Source organism: Trichoderma aggressivum (assembly GCF_033847375.1).
Source record: "Trichoderma aggressivum f. europaeum strain CBS 100526 chromosome Unknown scaffold_024, whole genome shotgun sequence".
NCBI classification, from domain to species: Eukaryota; Fungi; Ascomycota; class Sordariomycetes; order Hypocreales; family Hypocreaceae; genus Trichoderma; species Trichoderma aggressivum.
The window spans coordinates 274986-289809 of NW_026946390.1; the positions used below are offsets into that span (position 1 = coordinate 274986).

At 52.7% G+C, this 14824-nt stretch overlaps 3 protein-coding genes across 3 annotated transcripts; all 3 read right to left on the reverse strand.

The window, feature by feature from the left end:
* Nucleotides 1–308: 308 nt before the first annotated feature.
* Triagg1_6247 (uncharacterized protein) lies at nt 309–2666 on the reverse strand (the record flags this gene model as incomplete). The annotated part of the gene is made up of 4 exons (XM_062900850.1): nt 309–719; nt 958–1141; nt 1207–1301; nt 1383–2666. 4 exons carry the CDS (start codon nt 2664–2666, stop codon nt 309–311), a joined length of 1974 nt encoding a protein of 657 aa, XP_062754793.1.
* A 1133-nt stretch (nt 2667–3799) lies between these two features.
* Nucleotides 3800–8340, reverse strand: Triagg1_6248 (transcriptional regulator family: Fungal Specific TF; the record flags this gene model as incomplete). Its single annotated transcript, XM_062900852.1, has 8 exons — nt 3800–4540; nt 4631–4873; nt 4964–5627; nt 5688–5957; nt 6123–6534; nt 6748–7453; nt 7545–7740; nt 8243–8340. The coding sequence occupies 8 exons, from the start codon at nt 8338–8340 to the stop codon at nt 3800–3802; spliced, it is 3330 nt and encodes a 1109-aa protein (XP_062754794.1).
* A 4921-nt stretch (nt 8341–13261) lies between these two features.
* On the reverse strand, nt 13262–14618 carry Triagg1_6249 (uncharacterized protein; the record flags this gene model as incomplete). The annotated part of the gene is made up of 5 exons (XM_062900853.1): nt 13262–13542; nt 13617–13983; nt 14051–14289; nt 14369–14442; nt 14497–14618. 5 exons carry the CDS (start codon nt 14616–14618, stop codon nt 13262–13264), a joined length of 1083 nt encoding a protein of 360 aa, XP_062754795.1.
* Nucleotides 14619–14824: the final 206 nt, after the last annotated feature.

The window sequence follows — 14824 nt, forward strand, 5'->3', positions numbered from 1 at the left end:
GTGCTTTATACGTTTTTCTTTTCTTTTCTTTTTTTTTAACCTCCTCGGACTGGCATTTTATGTATTGGAATTTTCAGCCTGGATATATATGAGATGATTTGGGATATATCAAACATTGTTATACATTGTATATTAGGCTAGGCGGATAGCGTGGGAATTTTTGCGATACCACTTTTGAGTTTGAACTGAACGAGGATATATATAATAAAGATTTCAACAGAGAACGTTTTTAATGACGGACAGGGTATTACTTCATTTCAATTCCTCTTAGTACTCCTAAATGGACTATAGATTCTACGTAGACATCGTCACCCCCCCTCATTCGACGTCTGAAGCAGCAGGTCAACAGTTTCCAGATAAAACTCATCCGTACCCGTCGTCGCCCTAATATGCGGATCCATCTCCAAGGCGTTTAACCAACGATGCCACCGCGTGCCCGAAGTGGCATCCGCCAAAAGCGCATTCGGATAACGACGATGGAGGATACGGCTGAGGCGAAGCGCAAAGGGCGCGAAATGGATGTCGACGAGAGAAAGCGACGGGCCGAGGAAGTAAGGGCCTTGTTCGTCCGCGGCGAGGATGAGGGCCGTCAGGTGCGATTGGAAGAGGGCGACAGCGGATGTTGGCGTTGTGGATGCATTGATGGTGTTTAGGGGGCGTTGTGAAGAGATTGGCGGTTGGAGTAGGGAGAAGAATGTTGGGACGAGGCGGGCGTTGATCTTGAATGATGGGTTGGTTTTAGTTGAGCTCCACTGCTGACTTTTTTGAATCTTGCTAAAGGAAGATGAGAATTGGGAGTGACTTACATGATGGATCCAGAGACGGCAGTTTGCTCTCAGTCGTGGATCGGAAGGGAACAGTGGGATATCAGGATAAATGTCTTCCAGCTTTTATACCAGAGAGACTCGATGTTAGCACTCATCATGAATGTGTCGAATTTAGCTTTTCCATACGTACATATTCCAGAATGACGGCACTCTCGGAGCACGCCCAGTCTCCCTGTCGAACAGCGGGAACACGACCTCTCGGATTAGCTTCGAGGAGCGGTGTCGGAGCAGGACGCTTGAAAGGATCTGTTTCGATGTACTGGTATGCCTGGCCTTTGGCCTCGAGGGCGATCCAGACGCGCTGGGAAAAGGGGCTGGGAGTTTGAGCGCAGTTAGAAGCTGGCACTTGGGAAAAAAGGATTGAAAGTGTCAATGGTACCAGAAAGTCGCGGCGTATAGCCTTAAATCAGCATTCTTACTGTGCATCCGAGCCGTCTCTCGCGCCGCTCCAACAGCCTTGCCCAGAGGCGTTCTCTATAACAGGAGTTGAAAAGTTGTCAGTCAGCCTTGCCTGTCTCATATCACAAGTTTCCCACCCCTTACTGCTCAACTTACCTGTACCTTCTTCCCCTCCTTGTCTCTCGTCGACACAAACCGCTGCACGCTGCTCTTCTTAATCTCGTCGCTCCTCTCCAGCGTATGCCGATGCGGACCAGCCACTCCGTCTGCTTTGCCGTTACCACCATTCCCATTCACCCGCTGAATCGTCCAGAAGCGCTGTCCCGCGCTGACGACGGAATGGGCCGCCGTGCCGGCCGCAATGGCAGCGGCAACGTCCCGATCCAGCGCGGCCTCGGCCCCGGCATCCGGGAAGTACTCGGTGATCTTGATCTTGACGTCGCACAAGTCACGTTCGCGCGTGCTGCGCTTGCGCTTCTTCTTGTTCGGATCATCCGACTTGGGCGTCCCCGGCGGGCGGCCCTTCATGCGGCAGTCCCAGTAGTGCGAGATGAAGGGCTTTCGCTTGTAGCGCTGCGTGGAGCGGTGTGAGTAGACGTTGTCAATGTGTGGAAAGTACGTCTCAAACTGCTCGTGCGTGAGGATGATGAGATCGTCGACCTGGAAGAGCCTTTCTCGCCATGCCTGGAGGTCGGGAGGGTCGATGACGAGCTTGGCTTGGCTTAGTTTGTAAGGTGCTGGAGTAGCGGTAGGTGGTGGCGGCTCGATCTGATGGCGATGATAATCATGGATGGGGCCTGGGTTCCGAAGTGACGAAGTATTGTCTTCTGGCTCGGCGGCCGAGCGGGGAGTTGGCATGAGAATGCCAAACTGGCCGGCCGGAGCTTGTCTCTGTTGCGGGTGAGGGTGAGGGTGATGGTAGCTTTGATGAAGGCCTGGAGCGACGGGGAGATGCCGCGGATGCTGTTGTTGATGTGACTGTTGATGGTGCTGATGATGCTGATGCTGATGATGATGCTGCTGCTGTGCCATGGCGCTTTCATGTCTCGCATCGCGATACCCTCCAAACCCAGCACCTCTCGCACCCCTTCCCCCCAACGCGCCTGAGCGTCGTCCACCGCCGCCGCCGCCTGCATCATGTCTGGTGTTGCTTTTGCCGCCGTTGTTGTTGTTGTTGCCGCCATCACCATCACCATCGCCGTCCCTCCCACCATTCCCATCATCACCGTCGCCTCCACCATCAACATCATCACCACCACCACCAGCATCACCATCACCATCCTCATCGCCCTCATCATCATCATCATGTCCATGATACCCCCCTTCCAGCCCCTCATACCCCCCCATCCCCACCGCCCCAAAATCCAATCCCACGCCCAAATAATGCCCTCCGTGCCCCGTCCCAGCAGCAGCCCCAAACGAACCCCCAGGCGCCGCCATTCTCCCGGGGGACGGAGGGGGGGCGTGTGCCAAATCAAAAGGTGCGCAAATACCCTAGACCAGACGGATATCCAATAGGAAAATAGAGCGAGGATCCGTTGCCGGGGCTAGCAAGAAAGAAATCATTGGTTCTCTCTTTTCAATCGTAATGCCTTTTTTTTTTCTTTCGCTGCTTTAAGAGTTCGTGCTGTGTGGTTTTTGTTTTGTTGCTTCGTCCAATGGAGGGGTTGTTTGGCGGGGGGGGGGAAAGAACAGAGTCAAGGCGCTGAAGGGCGGCAATGCGTGCACGGGCCACCTCGCCCTGTCTTGGTTGGGCCCGTCTTACTCATCGACTCGTCCAAGTTCAATTCCTTTCAAACAAGGAGCGATATCTATTGCTGTCTAAACATTGGTGACGACGCTCTTCATCTTCGTTATTTGCTTATTCTTTATACTTACTCCCTCAAGCTTCATCGCAAAAAACTGAATTCAAGACGAAATCTCCACCACACAGTCAACAAGACACACAACAACCCAAACACCAAATCAAAGCGAAAGTAAAATCATCTGCAAGGAGAACACTCGTCATTGCTGGGTATTAACTAAAAAACTGTTTGTCCGATTCCATCTTCATCCCACCGCCGCCCCAGGTTCCCAAGCTTGCAAGAAAAAAACCCCTCGGTATAAGACGGGGTCATGTGCGAGCCAGAAAAAAGGCGGACAAGTATGACTTGAAAAGAAGTAAAAAAAAATATGGAAGAAGTTTAGAAGAAGAAAAGAAGAACCAAGGAGATACAAGAGTAGAGAAGAAAAAAAGAGAACAACAAAAGTGACAACCGTATTCGCCCCAATGCCCTACACGCCCATAAATATCGTTCCAATCGTCCATAGCATCCAACAAATTACAGATAACGTATAACCGTAGAGCGAGAGTAAAGAAAAGACCGTGCGAACCTGTCAAAAAAAAACGTTTTCCTCGTGTGCAAGGCAGAAACACCCAGGATTAAAAGAAAACTCCCAAATACAACCTCTCCCTTCTCTTTCAAATCCAGTCTAGCACAAGACCATGCTTCTCTTCCCATATTCCTTCTCTTTTTACACTTTATTTTTTCCCTTTCTTTGATATGTCCAGGTATATTTCCGTTGGTGATGGCTTAATGTGGGTTACCAGAGTCCCACGATGATAGATCCATGGCGTCCATAGGTCCCATGTTCATCAGTGCTCTGAGAACACCTTCTCCCCCTACTGGTTGCATCCCGGCGGCTGGTCCGTTCAGCCCTCCCCATCCGTTGGACATGCCGTATGCTGCTTGTGGAACCCCCATACCGGCGGCCATCGTGAAGCTGTTGGGGTCGCCATAGTAGCCTTGGTTGCCGCTGTTGTCCATGCCTCCGTGGTTCATCATTGTCTGCTGAGGTGAAATAGGGCTTGCTCGGTATGAATCGTGGCCCGATGCCGCATTGGACATTTGGCCGGGCACGAGATGAGGCCTGATGTCGGATCCGGTACCGCTCGAGTTGGGAGTTCGTCCAGCTGACTGCACGTCTGGGGACCCAGAGGCATCTTGGTCCAGGCCGTCGCCAAAGCCGGATAGTCCGCCGCTTCCGGGAACGTTCTTTTCATACATGCTGCCGGAGTTGGGTGTCAATACATGCATCTGCTGCTCGGCCGAGAGCCACGCTCCGTTTCCAAAGTTGTTGGAGTGTGATGTTGACATGCTCTGAGAATCGCCAGAAGGTTCTGTGAGGTCAGGAGCCGTGGCAGAGTTGCCGTTGTCACCCGTTGTCTTCAAAAAGTGGCATTCATTTCGGTAGGATAATATGCCCTTGACGCCCTCTGGGTCATCGCAGACGGCTCCGGCTCGTACGGGGAGTCCCTTGGGGGCTTCAGCAGACTGCAAGCACGGTTAGTAAAAGCTCATCTCAGCCGCCGCTACATCTCGTGCAACTAAAGTTAGACCAGATAAGGGAAAGGGGGTGCTTACACTTTCGCCAGGGCGAGGGAACGCGCCCCTCAGCTTAGGAATCTTCAGCGCCAGAGCCTCAAAGTCCACGTCCAGTTGGACAAGGAAAGACTCGGTCAGAGGGTTCCGTCGCTTCAAGGCATTCATGGCCGAGATGAGGAAGCGCAGCGAATCAATGGTCTGCGCGTCGTCAGGCTTGCTCTTGAGATACTGCACAAACACTCGTGCAGAGACGTAGAGGCAAAAGGCAATGAATGGGTTCATCTGAGGTATCCGCGTTAGTATTCATCACTATCATATCACACAACGATGCCTCTGTTATAAAAGGCTGCGTCCTTGGTGGAAGCAACTTACCGAAGACAAGTCCATGTGTGAGATTGTCCTCATGATGCTGGCAATCTCGTTTGCGGCAGTGATGCACCGGACTTTGCTCTCCGCACTGACTGATGCCGGGAGCTTGTTCGCCTCCGCTTTGAAGATGGCCGCCTGGTGAAGGCAGATGGTCGAAGTGTGGATGCTCATGTTGGTGAAGACGACGTTGGGGTTGCCCAGGCCGGCAGGGAGCTTGAGGTGGGACGGCAGGCAGAGGGAGGTGTTGAGCAGGATGTGGTCCATCTGTCGGTGGCGCTTCCAGAACGGGCCATTGATGTCGTGGTCAAGGTCGTCGTCGTCGGGGCGGTGCAGGTGAATCAGGTTGCGGCCGAAAAGACAAGCCATCAGGATGATGCCGCCGAATGAGGAGAGCTTGCCGGCTCCGGATGGGCCCATGGACTCCTCCAGAGTCAGCGTCTGCTCTGGGCGGCTCATGTCAAAGGCTTCATCCGCCGATGGCATGTTTGTCTTGATGTCCTTTTCATCAATTGTCATGGGCCAGCCAGTACCGATACTGGCATAGCGATCCTCACAAAAGGCCATCCAAAACGTTCGTCTGCGTTCCTCCCTCTCGGTCCAGTCCTTGGGGGGTGGCAGACACTGTTTCACGTCCAAGCCACCACCATCCATACGGTGCAATCCAATCCTGCATCGTGTCAATTTATGCCGGACTTGGTTGAATAGGAGGTAAGAGAGGGCTTCTTACATTTGTGCCAGACGGACGGCAGAGCCGGTGTTGATCCAGGCTCTGGGGAAGTACATCATCTTCATCTCATAACTGGCCAGCAGGATGTGTGTCTGGCAGTGAGCGACGGAAATCATGTGCTCTCCAAAACCTTTCATGTAATCGGCCTCGACATACTTGCGTGCTCTCTGGTAGAACAGATCCTTCAGGTCCGTGTACTTTTCCGAGATGGAGCATGCCAATGTCCACATGCCGTAGCGTAAGCAGACTGGTGGTCGTTGACTTGGTGCCCTGTACGAACGAATTGTGAGCCACTTGCATATTCCAATCTCTCGCTTGTTGGCCCAATTCCATCTCAAGATATCATTACACAAGGGGCGCGGGGGTCATGTTTCAGATGATGACTAACATCAAAGGGGGGGGGATCAAACGAGAGAAACGTTAAGCAAGACATACAAGTTCATGGCGGCAAGATAGCGGTATCTGTGAATCATGGGCATCGATGGATGGACCTTTTCAAAGTAGATTTGATGCAGCTCGTCAATAGTTTCCTGCGGCGGTAGCGGCTCCTCCAGCCCCAGGCCAATCATCTCCCAGGTGAAGTTTCCGGGCATGTTGTTGACGGGCATACCCATGTTGGCGTTGAAGCCGAAGTCATCCATTGGCGCCGCCTGGGGCGACTCGCCGTTGTTGTTGAAGTGCCAGCGCTCCTCGCCGTTGATGCCCATGTTGGCGTTGGAGTTGGGCATGGGCATGGACGCACTTGCATTGGCCTGGTTGTTGTTGGTTCCCGGGATCTGCATGCCGACGCCTTTTGTCGGGCTCTTTGCTGGTGGTTCCTGGGTCTTTAATAGCGTCTCAACTTGTTCTGTGTGTCTTGATTAGCCTTTTTGTCTCATCGACGTCGGCGTTGTTGATATCGACGTCTTTTATCGACGTCATCTTGATCGCATGCGCTCTCCTCTTCCATCCCCTCCTCCTCCTCCGCCTCCTCCCGTGCATCTTGAGAAATACGCAAAATCGATCGACGACACAACACTGAAAAGAAAAAAAAGGAACGTTGGCGGGGGTTATTTCTCACTGAGTCGTTCCTCCAGGGCCTTTACGTAGCCACGCTTGGGGCCGCTCTTCCTTCGCTGCTCGTCGTAGGCACAGTTGTGTCCCAGCCGGGAGCAGGTGCTGCAGCTGGGCCGTATGCCGTCGCACTTGAGTTTGCGCTTCCTGCAGATCATGCAGGCAAGGCGCTTGGGCTTGGGGACGCTGGCGTTGTCCGGGTGCGCATCGCGAGGCGCCATGTTGTCGTCTTGAGACGGGCTGTGGCCCGAGTGGTTCCCGCCGTTGCTCGACGAGCCGTTGTCCGAGGAGCCGGGCATGGCGCTGGTTGGGGAGATGGCGACTGCGCGAGAAGCGCTGATGATGAATTCTTTGGATCGACGGTTGGTGTTGTTTATTCCCCTCCCCCTTGTTGGTTCTCCCGATGTCTGCAACGCAAAATCTCCTCCACGCTGGGCGAACGGATGATTGGCGGGCTGACGAGCAGAAACGCGAAACAAGACGAAAGAAAAAGGGAATAGGAAACCGGAGAGCAACGGATAGCTGTCGGACCGGTGCGGACGGAGCTTGAAGATGAAAAGCACGAGTGCAGTCGAGATGGCGGTTGTTGAAGAAGGACTGCCGAAGTGTTGTGGATGCGGGAAGCCGGGCACTGAGGCGAGTCCGCCGAGAAAGAATCCCAGGATCAGCGCTGCTTTGGGGAAAATGGGACGTGGGTTTTCGGCTGGGCTGGCCTGAATTCCCGTAGCTGCAGCAAGGCATCATCGAGGGGATGTGCGGTGCATGTACTCTGTACAGTACAGTCTACAGCATACGGCAAGGTACCCTGTACCGCCAGGCTACGTCCGGGGCTGTATTATTAATGGACCACCTTGCTGCTATATTTAGCCCAACGCTGGCTCTGTCTCTCCTGTCTGCGCGTGCCGGAGTGGGGCGCGCCAGTGTGACAACGGTGCGGCGTCGTGCTGCCCAGGTACCGGCTACAAGTGCGATGGATTTGATGGCAAAGCACTGCAGGGCACTACAGGGCACTACAGGTAGTGCAGCTCAGCGCTGTGGTTGAGCTGTGGAACTCCATCGTTCTAGCGCCCTGCTGCTACGGTACATGCCATGTCATGTACAGCGCTGTAGGTTCATGTTGGTGTAGAATGGATGGATTCATGTCGATGATGGAACGCTCAAGTCGACATGAATGAATGGGGCCGAATACAATTTCAACGGCTCTGCGCCCCAAGGTAGCGGTACAAACGCAAGCGCAACTGCAACTGCAGCCAGCTGCGATGAGTTGCAGCAATCAATAGGCACTCAACTCGTACATGTAGCCGTCAGCAGCGGTACCCTCCACCACGAAGTAGCAAAAGCTAAACACTTGTGCCCCCCCCTCCTCATTCCAAGCTGCCATAAACCCTTGCCTTTGGACGAGCGACAGACCAGGCCAGACCAGACCAGACCAGACCATGCCGCATTGATCCGTGGGTCGCCTCGTCCTAGCATCCAGCAGGTATCAAGTAGAGGGTACTCACTCGTACGGGGGCTGCTGAAGCGGCACTGGACGGCGCCGCGATGGCGCTGAAAGGCGCTGGCCGGCGCGCTGCAAAGGCTCAAGGCTGGTTGGAATCATGGAAATCAAATGAGTCGCGGCACAAGCCAAGTCCAGTGCTGGGAAAGCTTGCGAGTTGAGGGTCCTGTCCCCTCTCAATCTCCATGATGCCTCAGATCCCCCTTGTTAGTCACGCTGGCCCCCCCTCCCTCACAGCACAGCGGATTTGATGGGACGAGATTCATCCATGGGGGTTCCTCTACGGAGCACCAGGCCTAAGTGATACAAGTACAGGTACCAGCACTAACCATCACGCGTGGTTTGTGGGGATGCGGTTGTGCTGCGAGGGCGCATGTTTTGGTTCCTTGGCGATGACGACGCTGGCCGGCCTATTGTATCGTTTTTTTATCAGATCAGGCTGTTGTTGTTATTTTGTTTCTGCCCTTTCACTTTGATTCGTCTTCATGCTATATTGCTGGATGATATGACCGGCTGAGCCGGGCAGAACCGCAATGTATGTCATGTAAGTAATGTACTCTGTCTGTATGATTACCGCACGTCTGTGTAAGTCGAAAACCGCCCAAAAAAAGGGTTTCCAAATCAGAATGGCGTTTTGTTAGTGGCGATGCCAGTTGATGGTGGCGCGTTTGGCTGCGCGTCATACGGCCGGTTTGCACGGCCGACGGGCAAAACCTTTGAGCCATTCCCATGCGCGTACGAGTACGAGTTTCAGTTCGGAAAGTCTTTTTTTTTCTTGTGCTGTTGAAAACCAGTTTGCTTGATGTGATTTGATTTGATTTCTTTTTCCGGGCTTGCGGCCGCAAGAACTTTAGGATGGCGATGGGAAAGCCGGAGTCAAAAAGGCAAATCGGGGGGGCTAATGCACTGCCAAGGTACGGCTAAGGCAAGGTATCTGCCAGAACAGGTACCACCGCGCTGGGATTTCCGTGGCTCTCCGTGGCTCAAGGTCGATTGTGTATGCTCCGGACCGGTTCTTGCATGAAACGGCTCCTTTTCGCAAACGGAGCAGCCTATTGTGTGTAAGTCGAGAGGTGTATAGGAGGGAGTGCTGCATACGAGTCTTTGGGAGGTGGGAAGTGCATGGAGGCGTAGGTACGAGTAGGTAAGCGCATAGTCAGAGATTACCAAAACCGTCCGTTGCTATTTTCCTCTGCAAGAATACCTGTACCTATCCAGTAAGCATTGGTTGATTGATCTTGGCTACCTACCTACAGCATTCCGTACAGCCTATGGCATCATGTATGTACATTACCTGTAAGATTATCCAAAAGAGCCTGTAGCATTCAATTACTTTACAGCACTGTACAAGTACGTTGGTTCCATGTCAGGCTGGCTTCCAGATGCGGCCACGCCACATGATGCCATGAGACGCGAGCCGTGTATCTGATTAGAGCTCGAGGGAAAGACTTTGCGATCGCCCGGCCTTTGTCTCCTGTCATCGGCTGCTAGTGCAATACAACGTCAGGTACGAGTACATGGACTTGCATTATTTCAAATTCTTTTGGCTCCATCCATCTCCTCAATTCAATTTCGTCCCCCCACTGGGCGGCACATACCGCTCAGCTGCTACTGGTGCTCATCTTGCCGACATAACCCGGCACAAACAGAGAGAAATAGGGCCTAGCTGAACTACCTAGTAGTATGAGTAGCGCTCCAGCATATTCATGGTCAAGTCTATCCTCCAGGTCAAGTAGGTACTGTAGGTTCAGCCATTGGAAGGGGACCACCAAGGGACAGGGACAGGGACATGGACAGGGGGGCTTGAACAGCATGTTTCTTTTTGGACATGTCGGGTGGGCTGCAGTACAGGATGGTGCATATCTCGGTTACGTCCATGATTCTGCAGGAGAAAGGCCAAAGAATATGCACGCAGCCGGATGGAAGCCTGCCATTGTCGGCGCTGTTGGATTATTTTGTCTTTACCGTGTTACAGCGTGTTTCTCTACATTTCGTTCTTCATTCATCTAGATGGAATGCACAGCAGAGCTTGATCATCATCTGACTTTTGTATTTTAATTTTCCGTGACACCACGTGGGATCACGCTTATTGATGACTCTCCGTCTTCTTGCATTTTGCATCAACCATCACAAAAACAACATCCATCATTTGTATAAAAGTCGACGAAAAACGAAGACCCAAAACCACCTACCTAATCAGGCTCTTCCAGCCCGAGGTGAACGAGACTCCCGCCAAGTCTTTTGCCACCCAGAAGTACCCCGGCATTCGGCTGCGATCATCTTCTAGGTTACTGCCACGGAGAACAATTGAAGCTACGGCTTTTTGCTCCACGCCTTTTGTAATGCATGTACTTTTGTACCTTATACTCCGTGACCACACTCGGGGGGGTTTTTACCTTTTTCGTTGGGGGTACAAACACAGACACAAAATCCAAGCTTCTTTCGGATATAACATATCAGTTCAAATCCATCTTTACCATGTCTTCTTCATACGTTGTAGGCCGGATATAAGCCCCCGTGGCCTCTGCCTCAAAGAAGCTCATGCTTACGTACATGTATCCGGCAAACCCATCCAGCCCGGCAGTGTTTCTTTCCCGCCCGCCCGCAACAAGCTGCCAACGGGCAAGATGTGATGGAAGAGAGAGAGCAAGGAAAAAAAAAGACGCGATGAGATGCACAGCCCAAGCCTTCTTTCTGCTTCACCGTTTCTAGCGCCTTGCCTTATGCACGAGCGTATTCGGATCTGATAGCAGCACACACTTTCACTTTCACTAGTTAGTAGCCAGCCAGCAACATACCTGTCCGTGTGCTTGTGTGTCTTAATGGTTGTTCGGAACGCCGCACAGCAACTATTAGACGGTGTATTCCGAACCGCAGCAGCAACACACTGACCATGGCATGGCAGGGCAGGGCAGGGCAGCATGCACAGCTGGCCGTTTCGGTTCGCCACCATGTCGGGATCAAGACCAGGGGTCAGATTTCCCTTTGTTGCGAGTTGACTGTCATCATCCGTCCGCGTTGAGATTCCCTGCTCCGCCCCCCCCCTACCCCTACTAACTGCTAGTTACGGTTATGTACATGCCTGCACGCACAGTAGCTTTTTGGGGATATGCCGTTGGAAGGAGACCTATACTGTACATGATGCCCATGTGGCATCACAGAACGAAAGAGATGGGTGGTAAGAGGTTGCAACCAGACCAGCCAGAGACATCGTGCCGTGCTGATGGAAGGGGAAAAAACGATGAAAACCCCCCCCCCCCCCCCCACTCAGCCCTAAGCAAGCCCATTGCAACGGTACGAGTACTTGTACAAACAACTCAACTCTCGACGCCAAGTCACAGTCACAGTCACGTCTCTCTCTCTCTCTCAAAAAAAAAGGGTCGATTGGCCGGTTGCCCAACTGCCGGTTTGGCCCTCCGGTGGCCGGCCTGCGCGGTCCATCAGAACCTTGATGCTTCTATAAATAATCACCCACCTTGCGCATGGTGCCTGTTTAACGCCTCGATTCAACTTAGTCCAACGAATAGTCAGTCCCCCTTGTTGTGGTAAATCCCCTCTCTCCATTCTCCATTCTCCATTCTCTCTCTCTCTCTCTCTCTGTCTCTTTTTATACACCCCCCCGTTCAGGGTCGTACGATTGCTCGAGCACATAATACTAATACCCAGCTTCGGTAGCAAGTACATCCAACTTCCTCATCGAGCCCCCAAAAAACCCCATGACAGCCAATGCCGCAACAAGCAAAAACCAAAAAAAAAAATGTCACTGCTCTCTCTCTCCCGGACCCATCATCTAATCGAGCCCGTCCCCAATCTCCATCTCACTGCCTTTGGCCTCCGCCAAAAAAAAAAAATGCCACCCGCCTACCAACACTCCCACGTTTCTTCCGGGCTCCCAACTACCTAGTAATGAAAACCCAAGTCAAAAGAGGAGGGGCGATCCATTTTCCCCAGCCTCCCCCCCCCTAAACCCGGGCTCTTCTAAAAACAGGTCTATTAAACCCCATGATGTGATGCTTCTTGTTTCCTTGTTTCCCTTCAGGTGTAATTCCGTAGCTTAGTGGGAAACAACGCAAAATCGGCTTACCTGTTGCTGGACTGGTGAGCAGGTTCCACTTTGTCTCTGCCAAGGCGGAACTTCCAGTCCATGCCTGTCCAAGGCAGTAGTACTCGTAGATGGTTGTAGCTCGCGGCGGAGTACTCCGTACCCTTTACCCGTTCCGAGATGGGTTACACACACAAAACCAAAGCTGTTCTAGCTCGACCACTGGAACGTTGGGGGGTTTTGGGGTTTGTAAGAGGCAGAGAGCTCGCGTGGCTTCAGGCCATCTTGATAGTTGCTGGACGCCAAGCCTTTCACAGGAACGCCCGTTTGGGCAAGGAGTCTACCAACCCTCTCATCAAAGACGATGAATTTCCTCAAAAAGCGAAAGAAGAAAGTGAATAAAACAAATAAATAAAACATGAAACAAAATAAATCCTGATCCCTCCAATCCCGGTCCTCATTCCAAGCAAGCTCCTCGTCTCAACCCACGTGCTGTTTCACAGCCTAGTGGCAAATCAGTTGCCAACTCTCGCGACACTTCCAGCAACTCTCCCCAAGCATGCAGCCGCTGGCCGTTGCGTCGAATCACTCCCCAGTCTTAGCCTTTACCCGGCGTATTACATACATTGTATTGCTTACTGGGGAGAGCGGAAAATGCGCGACCTTTTCCACACCATCGGGATACTTTATCCGGCTCGACGCAATGCCTGGTGCCACATGCTAGCTAGACACATGCTGGAGATACGCAACCTTCTGCCGACGACTCCGTGCCATGCCATGTATACCCAATGTGGCTCTAGCTCACCCTCGCCTGTTCCCGTATCCCCCAAGTGTCGGAGAAAAAAAGATGGGCGTAAGACCAGAAGGAGGAGAAAAGGAGAAAGACGACAACAAGGCTATGCCCCCCCCCCTTCTCCTCCTCCGTTGGCAGCTTACTTTCTGTCGAGATCTACCCCCACAATTCGCAGGACACCAAGATCGCTATACGCCAAACAGTAGCGGGTCGGCGCCCAAGCCACCACTGGACATGATCCGGCCGTCTTGAACGTGTGGACGTGCTCCCCCGTCTCGACGTGCGTTACTTCCAGTCCGTTGCCTGTTGGGATGATGGATCAGCAGAGCGTCCGGAACTTGGCCAGCCAATACAGAGGGCATTGTGTCGGGCCGCCATTGTCGTCCGAGACAGATAACAGCGGCCTCCCAAGTCGCTGACTTACCTTCGTCACTGCCACCGACGACGTAGCTGCCATCAAATGTGAAACCTGCGTGTGGTGCATAGTCGTTAGCTTCCAATGAGCCCCGTCAAGCACGGCCACAGCCTTCGGACTTAACTCACTTATGCTCCTCACTGGGCCCGTCATCCTCGTGATCGTCCTCTGGCACAGCCAGTCTGTGGTATCCCATAGCGCTATAATGGAGTTTGCTCCTCCCGTGGCGAGATACCGGCCCATGGGCTGCAGCTCGGCGGTCAGGCATGAAGCGGTATGACCCTTGAGGGTGAACTCTGCGGCATCGTCGCCGTCTCCTAGACGCAGTACCGGCTCAAACTCGGGATATGATAGTATTCTAATCTGCCCTTCGGACGTGGTGACAAATATCTTCTTCCCACTCCAGCAAAAGGCAATCTGATTCGTTTGCACTGTCTGCTGATGTGAGGCTAGGGGGGTCGACTGTGTTGGCGATAGAACAAAGATGTTATCCGACTGGAAACGGTGAGCCATTCCTGAACAAGCATGATCGACATGATGGGAGAAAGAGATGAGGACATACCCTGTTTCCGACGAGCAGTGTCTGCCCATCTGGGGCCCAAACGAGCGTCATCGCGTCACCTAGACCTGTGACCTCATTGAAGCAAGCCTTGGTCCTCACATCCCAAAACCGTACCACTCCGTCACTGCTTAAGCTGCACAGCTCAGCATCTTTTGTAGGATTAAAGGCTACTTTTTCGATGCCTGCCTGATGACCTTTGAGCTCCGTTGAAAACTTGACATTGGGTTTCTCCGGGTTCCCTACAACGCGTGTCAATCTTTCCGTCTTCTTTTTGCTTGGCATTGTTCCCTTCTTTTCACTCCGAACACGCCTACTTACAGACTCGCAGTGTCCTATCTGCTGAACCCGTGGCGATCAGAGTCCCAGGGGGATTCCATGCAATTGATCTCAAACTGTGCACCGTGTCAGATCTTGCATCTCGAACAAGCCATTGAAACACCACTCACTTCAACGGGCCAGCCGCCCGTGATGAATTCGGATCAGTATATGGCTGACTCCTGAGATTGTTAAAGTAGGTTGGGAACCTGTCCTTTGACAGGCTCATTCGGGGTCTGAGAATCGGCGCCATGGCCGCACGGTTCTGCTTGAATCAGCCTTCCTCTCACCGAATCGAGGAGGCTGCGCGTGAGTCTACGTCCTCTCTCGTAGAGGTGTGACAATCGGAAGCAATAGATGCCTTGATTACGCGTCCAGAGGCCAATTGAGTGAGATAATAGTCTTATCTGTGCTGTTACAACTTCGAATGAATCTCTCTCAGAGATGCGGCCGATGGGA